This window comes from Gigantopelta aegis, chromosome 8 (assembly GCF_016097555.1).
Source record: "Gigantopelta aegis isolate Gae_Host chromosome 8, Gae_host_genome, whole genome shotgun sequence".
Taxonomy (NCBI): domain Eukaryota; kingdom Metazoa; phylum Mollusca; class Gastropoda; order Neomphalida; family Peltospiridae; genus Gigantopelta; species Gigantopelta aegis.
This window is the reverse complement of record NC_054706.1, coordinates 56540701-56563295: the sequence shown is the minus strand read 5'-3', so window position 1 is coordinate 56563295 and position 22595 is coordinate 56540701. Positions and strand designations below refer to the sequence as shown.

At 36.5% G+C, this 22595-nt stretch overlaps 1 protein-coding gene across 1 annotated transcript in view; it reads right to left on the bottom strand.

Annotated features, from left to right (window-relative positions):
- Nucleotides 1–21745, bottom strand: part of LOC121378225 (cytoplasmic phosphatidylinositol transfer protein 1-like) — a 30271-nt gene extending 8526 nt beyond the window's left edge. Inside the window, exons 1-9 of the mRNA XM_041506302.1 lie at nucleotides 21607–21745; nucleotides 17518–17666; nucleotides 13372–13460; nucleotides 12352–12359; nucleotides 11249–11320; nucleotides 7575–7673; nucleotides 6845–6904; nucleotides 3514–3609; nucleotides 3021–3084 (exon numbers count right to left, since the gene is read on the bottom strand). Of these exons, the coding sequence (XP_041362236.1) occupies nucleotides 3021–3084; nucleotides 3514–3609; nucleotides 6845–6904; nucleotides 7575–7673; nucleotides 11249–11320; nucleotides 12352–12359; nucleotides 13372–13460; nucleotides 17518–17666; nucleotides 21607–21654 (685 nt within the window). The 5' untranslated portion in view covers nucleotides 21655–21745. The remainder of the gene's footprint in view (nucleotides 1–3020; nucleotides 3085–3513; nucleotides 3610–6844; nucleotides 6905–7574; nucleotides 7674–11248; nucleotides 11321–12351; nucleotides 12360–13371; nucleotides 13461–17517; nucleotides 17667–21606) is intronic.
- Between the last annotated feature and the right edge of the window lie 850 nt (nucleotides 21746–22595).

Below are 22595 nucleotides of genomic sequence, written 5' to 3'. Positions count from 1 at the left end.
TGGTAAATAGGCCTACATCGGCTATTACTGGGTGTCAAACTATGGTAAATAGGCCTACATCGGCTATTACTGGGTGTCAAACTATTGTAAATAAATCAGCTATTATTGGGTGTCAAACTATGGTAAATAGGCCTACATCGGCTATTACTAGGTGTCAAACTATGGTAAATAAATCAGCTATTATTGGGTGTCAAACTATGGTAAATAGGCCTACATCGGCTATTACTAGGTGTCAAACTATGGTAAATAGGCCTACATCGGCTATTACTAGGTGTCAAACTATGGTAAATAAATCAGCTATTATTGGGTGTCAAACTATGGTAAATAGGCCTACATCGGCTATTACTAGGTGTCAAACTATGGTAAATAAATCAGCTATTATTGGGTGTCAAAATATGGTAAATAGGCCTACATCGGCTATTACTGGGTGTCAAACTACGGTAAATAAATCGGCTATTATTGGGTGTCAAACTACTGTAAATACATCGGCTATTATTGGGTGTCAAACTATGGTAAATAAATCGGCTATTATTGGGTGTCAAACTAGGGTAAATAGGCCTACATCAGCTATTACTGGGTGTCAAACTATGGTAAATAAATCAGCTATTATTGTGTGTCAAACTATGGTAAATAGGCCTACATCGGCTATTACTGGGTGTCAAACTACGGTAAATACATCGGCTATTATTGGGTGTCAAACTACGGTAAATACATCGGCTATTATTGGGTGTCAAACTATGGTAAATAAATCGGCTATTATTGGGTGTCAAACTATGGTAAATACATCGGCTATTATTGGGTGTCAAACTACGGTAAATACATCGTCTATTATTGGGTGTCAAACTACGGTAAATACATCGGCTATTATTGGGTGTCAAACTATGGTAAATACATTGGCTATTATTGGGTGTCAAACTATGGTAAATGTAAAATTAGCACATTATTTATTAAACAATATCTACATTTTGTAGTGATGTTCCCTATTTGCTGAATGGGGCGGGATCGATGTAGCAAAGTACTCGCCTGATGTACAGTCGGTCTAGGATCGATCCCCGTCGGTGGACCCAATGGGCTCTTTCTTGTTCCAGCCAGTGCATCACGACTGGTATATTAAAGGCTGTGGTATGTGCTATCCTGTCTGTGGGATGATGCATGTGAAAGATTCCTTGCTACTAATGTAGAAATGTTGTTGGCTTCCTCTCTCAGACTATATGTTAAAATTACCAAATGTTTGACATCCAATAGATCGATGATTAATAAATCAATGTGCCCTAGTGGATGTGTCGTGAAACAAAACAAACAAAAAATCTTTGCTGAATATTAGTCACTCCATCCTTCAGCCTGACAGTCCTGAGTTTACAACCATTGTAAAATGTTTCCGGCCAATAGAGCCTTTTCGATGATGTAACATACAAATTAAATACATTTTATCATGTAGAATATCAGTGTCTGTATTTACAAGGTGTTTGTTGTTGTCCTAATGCTTGTAGTAGCCCAACCCTGATTTTACCTCCCAATAATTCCGTACGTATGAAAAAATATATATCAAAAATTAAAGTAAAAACTGAGTGCTACAAACTTTAGTATACCACCACAAATGCATTCGATATACAGACACTGGCATTCTAAACAAGAAAATTTATTTAGTATGAAATAGTAGTCGCCAACAAGGCTCTGTTATCGTAAACATCATACAATGGCTGCAAACTAAAGACAGTCCCTTTAATTAAAAGTGCTTCCATCTTCTTACAACAATGCCCATTGCCCTGTTTTTGCTTCCAGTCATACTCCACAAATGGTGTAACAAAGGCCGACAGATGAATTATGTATTAATTAAGGCAATGCCACATGACACGAGTAACTCATATAAGAATATTCGATTGCACAACAACCAATGACATTGTAATGTTTGTCTTGTCACAACTGGCTATTCTCCTGGCTATTCTGTGCTCATAACGTGTGGTGTTGCCTTTAGTATGTACTAACGAGTGGGATGGTCCATATAAAAGATCCCTTGCTGCTAATCAACAAAAGTAGCTGAGCCATCTGGCATCTCAGAAGGAAGTTTCCACTCAAATTATCTCTATAATATACAGTCCTTAATCATACGTCTGACACCATATAATCTTAATTATAATGTGTTGAAAGTGTCGTTAAATACAACATTTATTTATTTATTTATTATAACAATAAATTTAGTATTTTTTTCTGAAACTTTTTTTCTTTCTTGAAAATTATAGTAAAGTTTTTTCACATCCCAAATTTTCAAATTTTACCTTAAGTATCAAAACACTCTGACAATTCAAAAGGACATGTTTCTACAAGCGAATATTTAATAAAACATCTGACTCAAGGTTTAATCTATCCAGGGCTTGAAACAGCTAGTGGCCTGTGAAAAAACAGTAAATTTTTTAGATCTTGAAGGTGAAATAGAAATTTACCTGCTGAAACAACCCCCAAAAAAGTTATAATCATTGACAGATGTATGTCCAATCATCTCATCTACTATTTACCTTATGATTCTGTTACATTTTAATTTTATAACACTCTATAATACATTTCTGGGGTCCTAATTCTTTACACACTATCCCATACCCACTTCCTTTTACCAGTAGGCCATACTGTTTCTGAACTGAACCAGTGTGCTCATGTACCTCAGTGGATCCATTCAACTGATTGGGGGTTTTCTCATTCCAACCAGTGCACCACAACTGGTCAAAGGCTGTGTATGTACTTTTATGACCTCTTATCTGAACTACATATCAGAATTACCAAATGTTTGACATCAAATAGCCATTGATTAATTAATCAATGTGCTCCAGTGGTGTCCTTAAACAAAACAAACTTTTTTTTTTTAGTTTACAAGTTTCAGTCGTAAGGGCTCCTCGAGTGGTACAAACCTTGTAAAGGCAGACTCTCCTTTTCAAAAATGTATCTCTAGCCTTTAAAACTCAGCTCATGCATGGCAGTATATGGCAGCCTAAATGTAGCCTGACAGCTTGCACTGTACAGAAACTTACCTATCCATTCATCAATCCATGCAAAAGCCTGTCTGTGTCCCAGCAACAAGATATCTCTAACAGCCTGTAGGAAGAAAAACAATTACCTCACAGCCTATAGGAAAAAAAAAAACTATTACCACAACTGCATGTAAAACACTTTTTGTGAATTTGAAATTATTTATTAATATTACCATAATGGAGATGAACATGCAGTTTACTAATTAAATTGTTTACTTATAGTAAGGTGGCAAGGTACCTAGGTTGCATAGAATACAGACAAAAGACAAAAGGTATTTGTAGACAAAAGTTATTTATCTTAAAATTCTAGAGTTTTTACAAAATTTATCTTTAAATTCTTTATCTTTATGCAAAAGATACCAAATAATTCTTCTACTGTCATGTTCTTAAACCATCATAAACTTTTGGAACCTGATGCAAATTTACTTTAAAATGGCATTTCTGTTGTAATTTAAGCATTAAAATGAACAGATTTGAAAACTATAATGCGTACCTTGTGAGTAAAAGACTCTACCTTCCCCTGCATTCCCCAGACTTCAAACTTCACTTTGACCACCTTATAGGAACACATCACTGGTTTTGTATTCTCCTACAAATATAAAGACAACAATATCATAATCATGTAACTTTTTGTGTTTTATCAACACTGATAATTACTAACAACGTTTAATTTAAAATAAACTATGCGATGGAGGATTAGTATGAATGACAGTACGGCAGAAGCAAGTAGACATTGGGGGGTGGGGGTGCTGATGGATATCAAGGGTGCAAAGCAAAGTTTCAAGGGAACTTGGGGGTATGCTCCCCCAGAAAATTTTGAAAACTAGATGTCCTGAAATACAATTAAAATTCATATCTGCCTTAAGATTTACTAACAATAATATTTTTGATTCAGAATTATTGCTGGGGCTGGAGCCCTCCCACCCACCCCCACCATCGACCCCCTGCTTCACTGTGCCTGAATGAAAAACCCAACATGTCTTTTAACTAGATATAAGTTGTTGAAGTAAGTGTTGCAGGGATGGAATTTTATGACAGCAATTGCCGTCACTGCGATATGAATTGCCATCACTGCGATATGAATTGCCGTCACTGCGATATGAATTGCCGTCACAGCGATATGAATTGCCGTCACTGCGATATGAATTGCCGTCACTGCGATATGAATTGCCGTCACTGCGATATGAATTGCCGTCACTGCGATATGAATTGCCGTCACAGCGATATGAATTGCCGTCACTGCGATATGAATTGCCGTCACTGCGATATGAATTGCCGTCACTGCGATATGAATTGCCGTCACTGCGATATGAATTGCCGTCACTGCGATATGAATTGCCGTCACTGCGATATGAATTGCCGTCACTGCGATATGAATTGCCGTCACTGCGATATGAATTGCCGTCACTGCGATATGAATTGCCATCACTGCGATATGAATTGCCATCACTGCGATATGAATTGCCATACATATATGACAGGGACTTTTCCAATGATAATTTTTTTCCTGCTGGATAAAAATTATTGCCATCGGTTGAAGGGATAATTATTTTTTATTTATTTATTGCATTGGTTACTGGTTTTAAAATTGCTGTAGGCAGGTTCAAAATTGCCATCAGTGAGCATTTTGCCTCATTTAAAAAAAATTCAAAATTGCTGTATGTAACAAATTCTTAAGCTGTATCTTAACCGGCCACATGCGATGTGAGCGATGTGAGCGATGCAAGCGATTATTTTAGAAATCATTGATATAAATCTGTCGCATCGCACACGTGCAGTTAGGATGCGGCAATGGAAATCAATGATTTCTAAAATAATCGCTCGCAGCCAGTTAGGACAGGGCTTTACGTTCCGAGTCATGGTGTTGTTGTGTTACTAAGAGTAGCTAAAATATACCGTGTATAGATTTCTAAAACCAAAAATTCCATAAACTGATTTGGTGTCACTCACAATTGCACCTATTGATGCAGGGTTTTATTTCTAAAATTTGACTTGACACCCATGGCTTTGACTTTGGGAATTTTAGCATTGTTTTACAAAATCTGGGGAATTTTCAGTTTCATTTAAAAAACATCTTAGTAAGCCTTGTTAGATTCGAAAAGGCTAATGCTATACATATACTTGTATTTATTCAAATTAATACCTAGTCTTATGTACTGTTTTAAAAATATGCCTTAATATAATATTTAAAAAATTAGAATTATTTACGTTGATTGGGAAATAAAAAACAACACAGCTTTTGAGGAATGGTGGGGAATGGTGCTGATTATTGGAGTTTAGAAACATAGGTGATAAAACCCTGTGATGTTCATCTCAATGCAAACTAAAAAAAACATAACTTTTTTTCAAAACATGATATAAAACACGATTAATCTACATGTAGTTCCTTTTTCAAAAATAAAATGAAAAATAAATAAAATAAAAATTTAATATGATAATTTTGTTTTGGTTTTAAATATGTTCCAAGATGAACATTCACAGAATCTGATGCAACAATAAATTAAATGTTATTGATTTTATTGATTTAGGAACTACATGTAAACACGAAAGATAACACCGTAGTCACCGCAACTGGAAAGAAAAAAAGTTAAACGTTTTTGTTTAACCACTAGAGCACACTGATTAATTAATCATCGACTACTGAATGTCAAACGTTTTATAATTTTGACACAGTCTTTAGAGAAAACTTGCTACATTTTTCTATCAGCCGCAGTGGATCTTATACACACACTTTTCCTACAATCAGAACAGCACGTACATTAGCCTTTAATAGACCAGTTGTGGAACACTGTTTGGGACAGGAAAAATCCCAATCGGCCAATGAGATTCAATCCCATGACCCAAGCACCTCAGACGATCGTTCTACTGACGGAATTAGTCCAATAGGTCTGCCAATGAGATTCAATCCCATGACCCACGGAATTAGCACCAATAGGTCTGCCAATGAGATTCAATCCCATGACCCAAGCACCTCAGACGATCGTTCTACTGACGGAACTAATTCGAAGCAATCTTAGCCTATGAAATCGTAAAACCATCGTAAATTGTGACGTCACTATGGCATGTGCTGTAGTGATGTCACAACCTATGATGGTTTTACGATTTCGTTGTGCTACGATGGCTTCAAAAATGTGGGTCCAGCCCCAGGAAAGAAAGAATCAACCGTGTTTAATAATGACACCTCAGCACATCTTAAACTACTACACCATTTGGTGTCTACCATATGGGTACCATGACACTGGGTCTAGATAGTAAGAGAAGAAACCTGCTGTGGCCACGAAGACCACTACTACAAAACAAAGACAACAGATCTTCTAAATTCACTTTCCCTATCTGAAGACAGGGCAGTAAGTTTTTTATTTACCTACCGGCCTTGGTAGTGTCGTGGTTAAGCCATCGGACTACAAGCTGGTAGGTACAGGGTTCACAGCCCGGTACCGGCTCCCACCCGGCAAGTTTTAATGACACATTTTATTTACGGTTATATGGTGTCGGACATATGGTTAAAGACCACACAGATATTGAGAGAGGAAACCCACTGTCGCCACTTCATGGGCTCCTCTTTTCAACTAGCAGCAAGGGATCTTTTATATGTTCCATCCCACAGACAGGATAGTACATACCACAGCCTTTGTTACACCAGTTGTGGAGCATTGGTTGCAACAAAAAATAGCCCAATGGGCCCACTGACAGGAATTGATCCTAGATCAATTGTACATCAGGCGAGCACTGCACCACTGAGCTACAACTGCCCCCCCCCCACCACCACCACCACTTAGATAACATGGTCAAATAAATGTGTGGAAATCAGAAAAGTAAACAACCTTCCAATCTTCTTTCATTGGGCCTCGGCCAGTCTTTTTGGATATAAATGTTCTGAGATCCTAAAAAAAATAAAAAAATAACACAATATATTACCATATTATGTAAAACAGACAAATTATGCGAAAATATAGGTTGAAGGTTTGGAGACTAAAACAAATAGTCTCAAGTGTAGTATAGTAACTGTAAAACCTGACAATGAATGGATGGCTGGATGGCTGGAGGGATGGATGGATGGATGGATGGATGGATGGATGGATGGATGGATGGATGGATGGATGGATGGATGGATGGATGGATGGAGGGATCGCTGGATGAATGGATGGATGGATGGAGGGATTGCTGGATAAATGGATGGATGGAGGGGTGGATGGAGGGATGGAGGGATGGATGGATGGATGAGATGGATGGATGGATGGATGGAAGAGATAGATGGCTGGCTGGCTGGCTGGCTGGCTGGCTGGCTGGCTGGGTGGGTGGGTGGGTGGGTGGGTGGATGGATGGATGGATGGATGAATGAATAATTGAATGAATAATTGAATGAATACTTGAATTAATGAATGAATGATCGGATGGACAGATGAATTATTGAATTTACAAATGAGTGAAGGAATGAATAATATTTAATGACATCCCAGCATGAAAAAATATCTTCTTGACACCGAACAGTCATTGATTTAAAAAAATCCTTTTGGTTGGTTTTAAAGTGTATTGCTATGGTAACATACGAACCTCTTCTGGTTTGTAGTGTTTTTCTGGCACTGCGTCGAACACAATGTCAACATTGTCAACCTCACGCACATCCAGCTCCTCTGGTGGCAGATTTAAACTCTAAAAAGTAATGAAAACCCTTATCAACAATTTGGGCTTTTTACTCAGAGCTATAATCTGGTTTATTTGTCATTTCAATATAGATTAAAACAGAATCATCTAAATGTACATGTGTATACAGGTTTTTTGGGGGGTTTTTTTTTTAATAAACAGTTTGCTTCACCCAATCTGATTAAAATTAGCTGTACTGGGTCTGCTAGTAGATCTAACAGCATTGCGTGGACTCCCTTGTCCAGGTGACATTTCATCTATAAATAACAATTTAAATATCGACCAATTACGCTTTGCCTTTTATAGCGTTATTCGGGAGCATACAAATTCTAAAAATATCGGCCAAGACTATTTATGCAATAGGCTAACTTGTTGGTTTATTTCAACACTGAAAAAACAGGGGGGAAAGTGCAGTAATAAACTCTGGATTGTATACTAGTATAAACAGATTTTATGGCTATACCATCACGGGGTTTTTTTTTCATCTTGAAACAAATTTTATATAAATTTTTATATGGCAATTAGTTTCCGGCATACTTTATAATTCACCTGAATCGTTTTGTATACCCTCGGCATAATCCCGAATGTTTTCAAATTCTTTTCAAATTACTGGCATGATTTTGCAAGTGAGGTTTTGATTGGTCGAATGAAATGTCAACTGGACATGAGCTCCAACGTGCTGCCATTAGATCCACATGTAATAGTGGAGCTAATTTTAATTAGATTGTGTTTCACCTAACCTCTTATTAGCCCCAACCAGTCCAACCGGAGGGGACTGTAAGTTCTGTATCTGTCCTTCTGTCTGTCTGTCTGTCTGTCTGTCTGACTGTCTGTCTGTCTGTCTATCTGACTGTCTGTCTGACTGTTTGACTGTCTGTCTGACTGTCTGTCTGTCTGACCATCTGTCTGTCTGTCTGTCTGACTGTCTGTCTGACTGTCTGTCTGTCTGTCTGTCAGGGAGTCCTTCTGTCCCACATACAGTTTTTCACACTTTTTTTCGCAATGCCTAAAAATACTGAGCTGAAATTGTTTGTATGGCTTTATCATTTACTGTTACAGATCAACTTTGATTTTCATGTCCATTTACTGATTATTGAGAGAGTTGTGGTCCTTGAACATAGGATAGAAAAGAAGAAGAAAATCTTGACTTTTATTTTGCAACACCTCCAGATATTGAGCTGAAATTTATATAGCTTTATCATGTACTGTTACAAATCAAATCAAAGGGAAGGAAAAAAGGAAATGAATGAGTTTTTCTTCAAATAAAGGTTATCCTACACCGAGTATTATTATTATAAAATTATTTAGAGAAATTTGAGTTTTTGCTTTTATTACCCACTTATTGTGTCATTTAAATACTTGACCTTTTTATTTAATTTTTTCATTACTAGTATATAATTAAATTACCGTTATATTCGTTACAAGATAATGTCATCCCAATGGTCTAGATGTAGCAACGGGAGTTTGTTCCTTTCTCGATGAATGTAAACATTACATCATCAGGGAACATCATATCTGATGACATCATTTTAAATGGGCACGCTGTCTTATTGTGCATTATTGTTTATGGACCAAAAATAATTCAAAATAAAGTATGAAGTTTCAGTGTTATTATTAGCAAGTATGATTCAAATTTAATTATAAGTCTGTTATTTCTTTTGCGTTCATCTGGGTATGAACCAAAAAAAATCATCCACAAACTTATGTGAGAACAGCTTTTCTTAAATAAATTACAATTATAAATATATATATATATTTTTTTTTTATTTTTTATTATTAAGTTTTTTAACCCCAATCTAAACAAATTTTTGTATGGGAGAGTCATGGATGAAAACAACTCATTACCACCTTTACTATGCTCCAATAAACTGCATACATGTCTCATTTGTTATAATTTCAGTGTTAAATATTCTCAAAATAAAACAGTTACACAGGTACTTTAATTAACACATTGTATCATCTATACAAATCAGAGTTTGTAACTATATATATATATACTGAACAAAAAAAGAAACTTCCGATTTGTACATATAGTAGTTGTTGTGTTAAAGAATTCATTGTGTAATGAAATTATATAGGTAGTATTAGCCTTGAGCTGTATTATCAGGATTCATGAATTTTATTGATTATTTTTGCACTGTTAATCGTCGACAACGTGAAATTCAATTTGCACATGCATGCATGGTTCGACATGTCCCGTGTAGTATTCAGTCAATTTTTTTTACTTGTCTTACTGACATTGTTGTCAAGTGAACGAAAACGCTTCAAAATTTGTAAAAAAAATTAAAGTTTTTTACATTGTAGCATTTTTAGTATGCCAAGAATACCCAATAATTTACGCGAACGGGTGACTGACATGCTTGATGCTGGCATGTCGACAGAAGACGTTGCAAGGCATGTTGGGAGTTCTAGTCGAGCGATACGAAATCTTCGCGTAAGATTTCGAACGACAGGAAGCACCAACGACTTGCCACCTCGTGGACGTCCGCGTGTTACAACACGTGGTCAAGACCGCTATATCATGAACACACATTTGCGCAATCGATTCCAAACTGCCACTGCTACTGCTGCTAACACACCTGGGCTTCACAATAACCGAATCAGTGGGCAAACTGTTCGTAATCGTCTGCGGGAGAATGGTTTACATGCACGACGTCCTTACGTCGGATGCGTTTTAACGCAACGTCATCGTCTAAATCGTCTTAATTGGGCATGTGTACACACTCGTTGGATACGGCGACGCTGGAATACCGTTCTTTTTTCAGATGAATCCCGATTTTCTTTACAACGTGGTGATGGCAGGGTGCGCGTCTACCGTTGGAGAAATGAACGCTATGCTGACTGTTGTGTTCTTGAACGAGATTGTTTCGGGGGTGGGGGTTCTGTCATGGTCTGGGCAGCCACTGCCCATGGTTATCGTTCACCACTAGTCGTCATTGATGGCAATTTAAATGCTCAACGTTACCGCGATGACATTCTCGTTCATCACATCATTCCTGTTCCATAACAACGCCAACATCTCGATTTTTCAGCATGATAATGCCACCTCTCATACAGCTAGAGACACTGTAAATTTTCTTAGGACAAATAACATTGATTTCATTGATGACTGGCCCACTAAAAGTCCTGATCTCAACCCCATCGAGCATGCCTGGGATTGTCTGGACAGACGATTGAGGCGTTGTCCCAACCCACCCGCTAACGTCAACGAACTTCGTCAAGCGCTCATTCAGGAATGGAACAATATTCCACAGGCAGAAATCAACACTTTAGTCAATTCTATGCGCCTGCCATGCACTGCAGTGGTCAATTCAAGAGGTGGTCATACCAGTTATTAAGTGGGTGTTTTTATTTTTAACCCCTACCACACTTGGTCAAAATTTCTCCCAGTTTCTGTTAACCTATGGCCATGATTTTTGCACCAAACGATGCATCATGGAACACTCTTTAAACGCATATATAACAATTATTCCCCCGGTTTGTTTTCATCAAGTTATGTTCAAACAAAGTTAGCGGAAGTTTCTTATTTTGTTCAGTATATATATATATATATATATATATATATATATGTCCATTTTGCTTACATTTTCAGATATGCCAGTATTATCTTGGTAAACTGTGTCTATGTGAATGGAGAACCTTGGAATGAATGAACACTGAAAATATCAAAAGCAACAATTTACCAATAACGCTAAATTGGAAAATTAACTATATACATGTAATATAGTGCTAAATGGAAACTTCATCCTAACATAGTTTAAGAGCAATGCTAAATTGAAAATTTATCCTAAAGCAGTTGAAGAACAATGCCAAAATGAAAATGTATTCAGGCCCCAAACTAGAATTGAAAAAGTAAGAGAAGTGACTTCTCCCATCCCAGGGGGAAGAAGAGAAGTGTGGTCAAATTAGGCAATGTTAACATTTTGTTGTGTTTCATCAATCATGTTCTGCATTCATTCGGAAATGTTCCAAATTACACACACGGTCTTAATCCTAATATTTCGTTATCAATTATAACATTTAATTACAACAATTGAATATTGTCATTTAAAATGAGATAGTATTAAGTAACTTATAATTAATGTGTCATTGTTATGTTAAAATGACAGTAATAAATTTGTATTTTCTGGCATTACTTAAATAAATCTTGCCAAGAACTACATGTAATTCTAAGCAACGTTTGAGTGCTCACTGCAAACGACGTGACATCAGAGATTTGTTGTTGTATAGTATATATGGCGCCAATGTAAAACATACAGACCGTCAACGTGTTATGTGAACTACTTGTATGACAACAAGTTGGGGGTCATGCTTTGGGATTTGTTTTTGAAATCAATTAAATCCAAAATATTATGGCTAATTTGACTTCTCACTACTGCTAATAACTATGCAACTTTAGCTAACTTTTGGCTAAAAAACCCCTCCATTTCAACAATTAGATTTGGGCCTGTGCATCCTAGAACAGTTTAAGAACAATGCTAAACCTGGAATTTATCCTAATTTAAAACAGTTTACTAATAACAATACACTGGAAGTGTGTTTAGAAGCACTTCAACAGCAGTGTTAAATTGGAGTATTACTTATATAATTACATGTATGACTTCCTGTTAGAACTCTGTAAAGATAATCAATAATGTAAACTTTAATATTCCTTACTTCAAAATAAATCACCGTATAAATGACTTACAGTATATTCTGTGTAAAAGATGATCCACGGCAAATATGGAAAGAAAAAAAGAAAGCCAAAAATATGACATTAATACAAACTGTAAATAATTTGATATCTTAGCTTCTTAAAGGGACATTCCTGAGTTTGCTGCAATTTTTAAGATGTGATCGACTAACGGAGACTTTTTAACGATTGTAATTACATATCAACTATATTTTTCTGCATAAAATATTAGTAGCTGTATATTAAACATGTTTCTGATCGTTCTAATATTTGTACTAGTTTAAATTTCATTTTATTTCCTAAAATATTTTTTTTTTAGTACATACAAAATTATTTGAAGACAAAATCCAGTTTGGGCTTCTTACAAATATTAAGACAACCAGAAACACATTGAATATACAGATACTGATATTCTAAATAAGAAAATATATTTAATTTTTAAGTTTAATCGTAGAAATATTTTATTAGTTGGAATCATCTTACAATGCAGCAAACTTGGGAATGTCCCTTTAAAAATAACAAAAAATAACAAGGAATTAAATTACAAAATTAAAAACTATAACATACAAAACAAAATTTTATAAATCTTAAAAAGTATTCCTAGAGCATCGTCATGTTTAGAAGACTGTGTGCTAGCTTGCAGTTGCTCACTAGACTGGGTTTTTCCACCCAAAACATAAAAGAATTCTGGAAGCCAGTTGAATTGCCCTTTTGATCATGTGTGCTCTAGTGATGTCGTTAAACAAAACAAACTAACGTTTTCTCACTCAAGATCAAATAACCGTATTTTAGATACCAAATAACTAAAGTTGCTGAGGTGTCATGACATTCCCTTCATCTTCTTTCATCACAGAACACAAATATCAAATGTTCATGGATGAATAGACTTGGCAGACAAGACCATATTATACAGTACCATATAATTATTATATAAAGACTCATATACACTTGAACAATGTATATTGCAGTCACCATGATGACCACACTATTTAACGAGCAGAACATTGATATTTTTTGTTAAGATGTTTTACCTACCTGTAATAGTAAATGGATAAAAGTTCCATGCCTTCTCTGTAACATAGAAGATTCTGGGAATCATGGATTTCAGCCAACTTGGTAATCGACTGAAATAAATAAAATAACACTGCATGTAGTCTTATAACCAAACAGACAGGTATACGGCTTGAATTTAACTATGGCAAAGATACCAAATGTCATATTTGATAAATAAAGTGCAGCTGTAGATCATGGCCTTCACTGAAAGCATTCGTTAACAACTATACATTTACAGTTATATGATTTACTCTATTCTGACTGGACGACATCACTTAAAAAGTGAATTTCATCCTTCGATGAACCTCAGAAGATGACATCAATACATCAAATGGGACATCATTATGTAAAACAGGTCATGGAAAGGACGTTAGTCGCTGATGTTTGTGTATTTTTAACTAAATACAAGTGTTGTTTGTAATTATAAAAATTGTTTGTAAAAAATGTTGGTGAATTTTTCGATGTATAGGCCTAACAGTCACAAATTTAGTATCAATACGTTTTGCTACACTACGCGATTTTGTACAATTTGAACCTGTTATAGTTTTATACGTTGATAAATTCACAAAAACAACAAACAATTCTTAATGAAAATATGTAATAATTAATGCAGTCGACAATATAAACACAAATTACCGTATATAGATGTATGTAAAATATATATATATATATATAACTGCTGTAGCAGCCTTTGAAATTTAGATCATCTCGCTACAAAACTTTAGTAGAGATGGTAAACAAATAAATTCCCAATAATAATCAAAATGCTACCTCATATCAATTAACCAACAACATTTCGCAGCTGCACTGCTGATTTTAAAAACAAAAATGTATGTTCAGTAGTTGCTAGTTTCTAGCATTGTTAAGAGGCACTATAGCTTGTAACCACCTATATGTACTATACTCTACTACCAGGGGTTGTTAGTTAGTGCTGTGGGTCAGACAAGCTTTATTAGCAGCAATAAACGAGGATGTTAGGTGGGTGTAGGGAAGTATATAGAGAGACCAGATACTGCACCCGTGAAGGAAGTTGAGACAGGTAGGCGATGGTGTGGACAGCTCAGAAGACGGAAAGAAAGAAATGTTTTATTTAACGATGCACTCAACACATTTTATTTACAGTTATATGGCGTCAGACATATGGTTAAGGACCACACAGAGTTTGAGAGGAAACCCGCTGTCGCCACTACATGGGCTACTCTTTCCAATTAGCAGCAAGGGATCTTTTATTTGCGCTTCCCACATACAGGATAGCACAAACCATGGCCTTTGTTGAACCAGTTATGGATCACTGGTCGGTGCAAGTGGTTTACACCTACCCATTGCGCCTTGCAGGGTTTGGAGTCGGTATCTGGATTAAAAATCCCATGCCTCAACTGGGATCCGAACCCAGTACCTACCAGCCTGTAGACCGATGGCCTAACCATGGCGCCACCGAGGCCGGTAGCTCAGAAGACAGAGTCGGAGGAAACTGACAGACAGGATCGAAACAGATTGAAATTTGTGGGAGAAATTGGAAAGTTTTTATATTAACATAATGAGAATGATAAGCAGAGGGCGATAGATGAGAAAGAAAAAAAGTTGTTTTGTTTAATGACACCACTAGAGCACATTGATTTATTAATCGTCGGCTGTTGGATGTCAAACATTTGGTAATTTTGACATATAGTCTTAGAAAGGAAACCAGTTACATTTTGCCATTAGTGGCAAGGGATCTTTTATATACACCATCCCATAGACAGGATAGCACATACCACAGTCTTTGATTGTTCAGCAGAGCAGCACTGTTGATTACTGTCACAAATTTCGAGCACTGCTGTAGGCTGACTAAAGATTACCTGAGGTGAGTGTGGAAGGTTGGAGAGAAAGGTCAGGAGTGACATGGATGGAAGAAGAAAGATAAGAGAAGTAAGGGGACACGGTGTGCGAATGGTGGAAAAGATAAGGGGTAAGGTGGGAAAGGTAAGGGTGGGGGGAGAAGGTGGAAGAAGAAAGATAAGAGAAGTATGGGGACATGGTGTGCGAATGGTGGAAAAGATAAGGGGTAAGGTGGGAAAGGTAAGGGTGGGGGGGGAGAGAAGGTGGAAGAGAATGGAAAAGACTTGGGGAATGGGAAAGTGGGAAATATGTTTTGTTTTTGTGTGTGTGTGTTCATGTGTGTGTGTGTGTGTGTGTGTTTGTGTGTATGTTCGTGTGTATGTTCGTGTGTGTGTGTGTGTGTGTGTGTGTGTGTGTGTGTGTGTGTGTTGTTTTATGTGGGCATTTCTCTGTGCACTGATGTGAGGTTTAGGTGTGTGAAAGGTGTTTGATTTACCTAGACAGGTAAATATGTTTCTTTGTGTTCTGGTATGTGTGAAAGGTGTGTTAAGTTACCTGGACAGGTAAATGTGTTTTTCGGTGTACTGGTATGTGTGAAAAGTGTGTTGAGTTACCTGGACAGGTAAATATGTTTCTCTGTTACTGAGATACAGGTGTATGTGGTGTGTTATTGTGTGAAAGGTATGCCGAGTTACCTGGACAGGTAAATGTGTTTCTCAGTGTACTGGTATGTGTGAAAAATGTGTTGAGTTACCTGGACAGGTAAATATGTTTCTCTGTTACTGAGATACAGGTGTATGTGGTGTGTTATTGTGTGAAAAGGTATGCTGAGTTACCTGGACAGGTAAATGTGTTTCTCTGTGTACAGGTAAATGAATTTCTCTAGGTAGGTGTCTGAAAGGTATGCTGAGTTACCTGGACAGGTAAATGCATTTCTCTGTGTACTGGTATGTGGTGTGTTGGTGTGTGCAAGGTGTGCTGAGTTATCTGGATAGGTAAATGTGTTTCTCGGTGTACTGGTATGTGTGAAAAGTGTGTTGAGTTACCTGGACAGATAAATGTGTTTCTCTGTGTACTGATATGTGGTGTGTTGGTGTGTGAAAGGTGTGCTGAGTTACCTGGACAGGTAAATGTGCTTCTCTGTGTACTGGTATGTGTGAAAAGTGTGTTGAGTTACCTGGACAGGTAAATATGTTTCTCTGTTACTGAGATACAGGTGTACGTGGTGTGTTATTGTGGTGTGTTATGTGTGTGTAAAAGGTATGCTGAGGTAACTGTGTTTCTCTGTGTACTGCGGGTGGTGTGTTGGTGTGTACCTGCGTTACCTGACAGGTAAATGTGTTTCTCTGTGTACATGTACAAGTAAGTTACCTGGACAGGTAAATGTCTTTCTCTGTGTACTGGTATGTGGTGTGTTGGTGTGTGAAGGGTATGCTGGACAGGTAAATGTTTTCCTGGTACATGTAACTGTAAATGTGTTTCTCTGTGTACTGGTATGTGGTGTGTTGGTGTGTGTGTTCTGAGTTACCTGGACAGGGTGTGTTTCTCTGTGTACTGGTATGTTGTGTGTTGGTGTGTGAAGGGTCTGCTGAGTTACCTGGACAGGTAAATGTGTTTCTCTGTGTACTGGTATGTGGTGTGTTGGTGTGTGAAGGGTGTGCTGCATTACCTGGACAGGTAAATGTGTTTCTCTGTGTACTGGTATGTGGTGTGTTGGTGTGAAAGGTGTGCTGCATTACCTGGACAGGTAAATGTGTTTCTCTGTGTACTGGTATGTGGTGTGTTGGTGTGTGAAGGGTGTGCTGAGTTACCTGGACAGGTAAATGTGTTTCTCTGTGTACTGGTATGTGGTGTGTTGGTGTGTGAAGGGTGTTCTGCGTTACCTGGACAGGCAAATGTGTTTCTCTGTGTACTGGTATGTGGTGTGTCGGTGTGTGAAGGGTGCTCTGAGTTACCTGGACAGGTAAATGTCTTTCTCTGTGTACTGGTATGTGGTGTGTTGGTGTGTGAAGGGTGTGCTGAGTTATCTGGACAGGTAAATGTGTTTCTCTGTGTACTGGTATGTGGTGTGTTGGTGTGTGATGGGTGTTCTGAGTTACCTGGACAGGTAAATGTGTTTCTCTGTGTACTGGTATGTTGTGTGTTGGTGTGTGAAGGGTATGCTGAGTTACCTGGACAGGTAAATGTATTTCTTCATGTACTGTATGTGTGAAAAGTGTGTTGAGTTACCTGGACAGGTAAATATGTTTCTCTGATATTGAGATACAGGTGTATGTGGTGTGTTATTGTGTGAAAGGTATGCTGAGTTACCTGGACAGGTAAATGCGTTTCTCCGTGTACTGGCCACGCCCATGTTCTGGATGTTCGCACGGCTCGTTCTTCACAACCTCAACACCTTCGCCCTGGTTACTCTGCTCATGACAGTGTTTTGTGATCATGTACAGCTGACCAATATGATACTGCAACCACAACCATTACAATATATCACAGACAAAAACAGATAACATAACAGAGAACATTTTGTTTTGAAAATTTATACTGATCAAGTGATATTTGTTGTCTTGGACTAGATTTGCTTTTTTGGCAACAGCATTTATTGTTGCTGTGCCAACCCACACACCCACAACACACTAATCCAGAGGTTGTTCCTATGCATTGGACTGTTCTTACTAATATAAGAAGTATCGCCAACCAATATTGATGAAAGACATATGACAGTAGGGTAAATTAAAGCTGCAGTCTGCAACAAAAATATTTATCTTTAGACAGTTAAATTTAGAATAGACCATCAACATTAATTTCAAGTTCATCATGTCCATGGTTAGCCCGAGTATACTCTGCCGTTCGACAGCTACCTGTAGACGGACATTTTCAAGTTTGCAGATAACAAACAGATAACTGTGTAGCAAAAACAGGGAATGGCTGCCTACCATCAGGTAGTCAAAGATTCCTGCTCTAATATAATAATAACCCTGTGTTTGACGTTAAAGGGACAGTCCTGAGTTTGCTGCAATTTTTAATATGTTGTTGACTTTTTAACGACTGTAATTACATATCAAAAATACTTTTCTGCATAAATTATTAGTGGCTGTATATTAAACGTGTTTCTGATCATTCTAGTGTTTGTACTATGTAAAATTTCATTTTATTTCCTAAAATAAAAAAAAATTGTACGTATGAAATTATTTGAAGACAAAATCCAGTTTGGGCCTCTTACAAATATTAAGACGACCAAAAACACATGGAATATATTTAATCCGTGTTTTTAGACGTTAAAAGATTTTATTAGTTGAAAACATCTTACAATGCAGGAAACTCAGGACAGTCCCGTTAAAATTAAATACCATAACATTGATAACGGTATTCAACATCAAACATAGGGTTATTATTGGTTATTAAATACCATAACATTGATAACGGTATTCAACATCAAACATAGGGTTATTATTGGTTATTAAATACCATAACATTGATAACGGTATTCAGCATCAAACATAGGGTTATTATTGGTTATTAAATACCATAACATTGATAACGGTATTCAACATCAAACATAGGGTTATTATTGGTTATTAAATACCATAACATTGATAACGGTATTCAACATCAAACATAGGGTTATTATTGGTTATTAAATACCATAACATTGATAACGGTATTCAACATCAAACATAGGGTTATTATTGGTTTAGACTATTAGAGCGGGACTTTTTGACAACCAGGTTTTAGGCATCCATTTCGTTTTTGCTATACAGTGATCTCTGACAGTAGAGACCGATCATAAACATCCAAATGCTCCCAAACGACAGAGTACTCACTACTGTCCGAACTAAATTGTTAACAACTACAAAAAATTACTCTCCTACCTTTAAAGTGGCAGTATCTGGAATATTTTTATTATTTAAGAATATAGAACAGAAAATCCAATTACGTTTGGTGCATATATGACGCCGCACTCCACATTGGTTTCACTATGCTGGCTTATCCAGGTTAAAAACAAAGCCATGATTTTGAAAGTGTGACACTTTTGACGGGCTCGTACCGATCTCGGTTTTCATTGGCTTATCATAAGTATAGAATTCCCCAACAAGAGATCACGTGAGATTTCGCAATTTTTGAACAAATTTAACTGTCTCATATCTCCAAAACATATTTATATCCATAGAGGTATGGTACAACGCCTTTCCAGGGGTCGGTGGGTGGGGGATTTGCCTTGAAATTTTGACAGTGGCCCGCTGTTGCCATGTGTGTTACATGTAAGGGGGTGTTATTAATTACGTAACGCTCTAGGGGTAGAGGTAGAGGATACTGTGTTCGATTTACGTTAACATTTTTCAAGACTATATGTTATTTTTATTCATTACTTAGACCTAAAAAGGTGTTTTTTGGAAATGCGCAGTCAGTCTAGGATCGATCCCCATCGGTGGGTATATAAAAGACCATGGTATGTGATATCCCGTCTGTCGGATGGTACATATAAACGATCCCTTGCTAAATAAAAAATGTAGCGGGTTTCCAAGGCACGCGTGCAGGGATTTCAGCGGGGTTGGGGTTATAGACTGCATTGAGCGAAGTTTATATGGGGCCATGCTCCCCGCAAAAATACATTTCAAATTTTTTTAAGCTTGGGCAAGTAAGGGTTTCGACCTCCAATACCCTCCTCCTGCACATGCACCCGATTCCTCTCTAAGATTATATGTCAAAATTTCCAAATGTTAGACATCCAACAGTAGATGGAAGGAAGGATAGGATATGTTTTATTTAACGACGCACACAACACATTTTATTTACGGTTGTATGGGGTCGGATGATTATATAGAGGATAATAAACAAGTTCCCAGTTATTATCAAATTTATATCCCGAGTGAAATAATTTTCAATTGTCATGAGCTTTAGCGAGTGACAAATGAAAAGTATTTCACGAGGGACATAAATTTGATAATAACTGGTACCGAGTTTGTTATTCTATTTATTACCCTAGGTATGGTTTTTAAAAGCCTTTATTTTCGATATAGCCTACATCGGCTACACGTCCACGTATATAGAAACGACGTTAACTACTTTACTGTTCTGGGTATTGCTTTAACTTTGTATTTTATTCACGATTCACGGATAATTTTCAAAGCCCAAAGTTCTATATATTCTGTAAAGAATATCTATAATAAATTGCATTAAACAACCATTTTATTACAAGTTTAACACTGAAACCAGAAAGACATAAACACAAACTCTTTAAACTACGTGACATCATTGTGTGTGCTTTGCCAAATCGTGATGACGTCATATTTAGTATCGACAAGGTGATTGGTTTGTTGGCGTCAAATCGTCCAATAGTAGTGTACGTTAAACCAATGCATGATAATTTCTCAGTGATTTTTATTTTCCCCATTAAGAGTGCCTGCTGGGGCAATAATAAATCGTATGCTTTATCTTTGATGTCGTTAAACAACCCCTACCCCCCCCAACTTTACCCTTTCCAAACGAAATAATATTTATTTGAATTTGTCAATTTTAATACATAAAATTAAGAAGTGAAACGTTCATTGTCTACTTTAGTATATTTTATTTCTAAAATATATACATGATTAATGTGTTACTAGTATACAAACTAAACTTTGAAAGTTCTACTAACATTTTATAAAATATCAATTTTGAAATAGGAAGGTACGACTGTCGATAATAAGTTGTCAAGATCAAACCGGTTTTAACTCTTTTAATTTTTTGAGACGAACTCTACAATTTGAAATCAGCAAACGCACGTGTTAACTGAAACTGACAACAGGCTGTCGTTTGTGCTTTGCCAAGCTATGGCGGCAAAGGCGACGAATCAAGCATATACGTTTGACGATATCCGTTCATAGCAAACACACACGACTTTTTTAAAAGTGCATTTGAGCTTGTATTTCACATTTGTACATGATGTTATAATATGGTATACGGAGAATGTAACTTTAATTGCCGTTAGATTTCCTCCAAAGTTTGTCCAGACACAAATCACAAAAAAAACCACTACGAATATACAGATTCCACACACGAGATTGCAACGATGTCGCCAATATCGTCTTTGCTGAGATTGCATAGGAAAAAATACATGCCGTTTTCTGTCGTCTGCCATGTTGCTTGTTTATGGAATACTCTTCAAGAGGGGTGAAAGCCTCAAAAGTATGTGACACAATTAATATGAAATCAATGATCTCTAGTGGTATCATTAAAAAAAAAATAATAATAATAAATAATATGACGTCATCACGTTTGCTTTTATATCATAACATGTTATGACGTTGTTAGATTAAGACTTATCCTTTCACCCCTCTTGAAGAATATTCCATAATTTTTCGTAGTTGTTAACAATTTGGTTCGGACACTAACTCAGCAAGTCCCCATCGGTCCATGGCTTACCTCTTCAACTGTGAGAGGCATGCATATTCTGTACTCTTTTATATGCATGTTGGCTGGCAGCTGTCAGTAACCAAACATGAGCAACATAATCGGCGCGAATATGATACTCGATCACAACTGTCAGTGTCAAAGATTTGACAACACTTTCTGGAATGGTCAACACTATAATACCGGAAGTTTTGTCTGAAAATAATGGTCGTGTTCGAACGCACATGCGTGGGACGTGTAATTCGAGTAATGATTTTGAAGCTGGAAAGTTAATAACAAATCACGAAAGATATTATATTTAATGCATTAATTTGTAATGAAGTGTAATAAATAAGTTCTATATAATAGTATGCTTCCCCTAATAAAACTAGCATTACTACGCTGATTTTAATAATAAAAATTCTATATGTAAACATAATAATAATCTAAGGGAGATAACTCTTGAAACCTTAATTTCTAATTATTTAGTAAGGATTATCTCCCATACAATGGACAAAAGCCGTTGGCCTTATTTATTCGATGTAATTAAATTAATATATATTTTTGTTTTGAAAAAAGGTAATTTTTAGTAAATACCAGAACGACCAGAAACAATTAATTCCTGAAGCTTTATCACTTAAGTAAATAGAGGAATGCTTAAGTTAACTATAATTTGATAGTACAACTGAAAGAATAACTGAAAGTAGTTTACATTGAAAAAAAAACACTTAGCGCTTACCATAAAAACGAACAACTAAAATGTTTATATTGTAATTAATATCAGATTTATTTGCGTAAATTCCGTACAAATTTCCTTTCCCATATGGAACATAAAGTACTATAAAATAAAAATTAAACAACTTTTAAAGGGACATTCCTGAGTTTGCTGCATTGTAAGATGTTTCCGACTAATAACATATTTCTACTATTAAACTTACATATTAAATATATTTTCTTGTTTAGAATATCAGTGTCTGTATATTCAATGTGTTTCTGGTCGTCTCAATATTTGTAGGAAACCC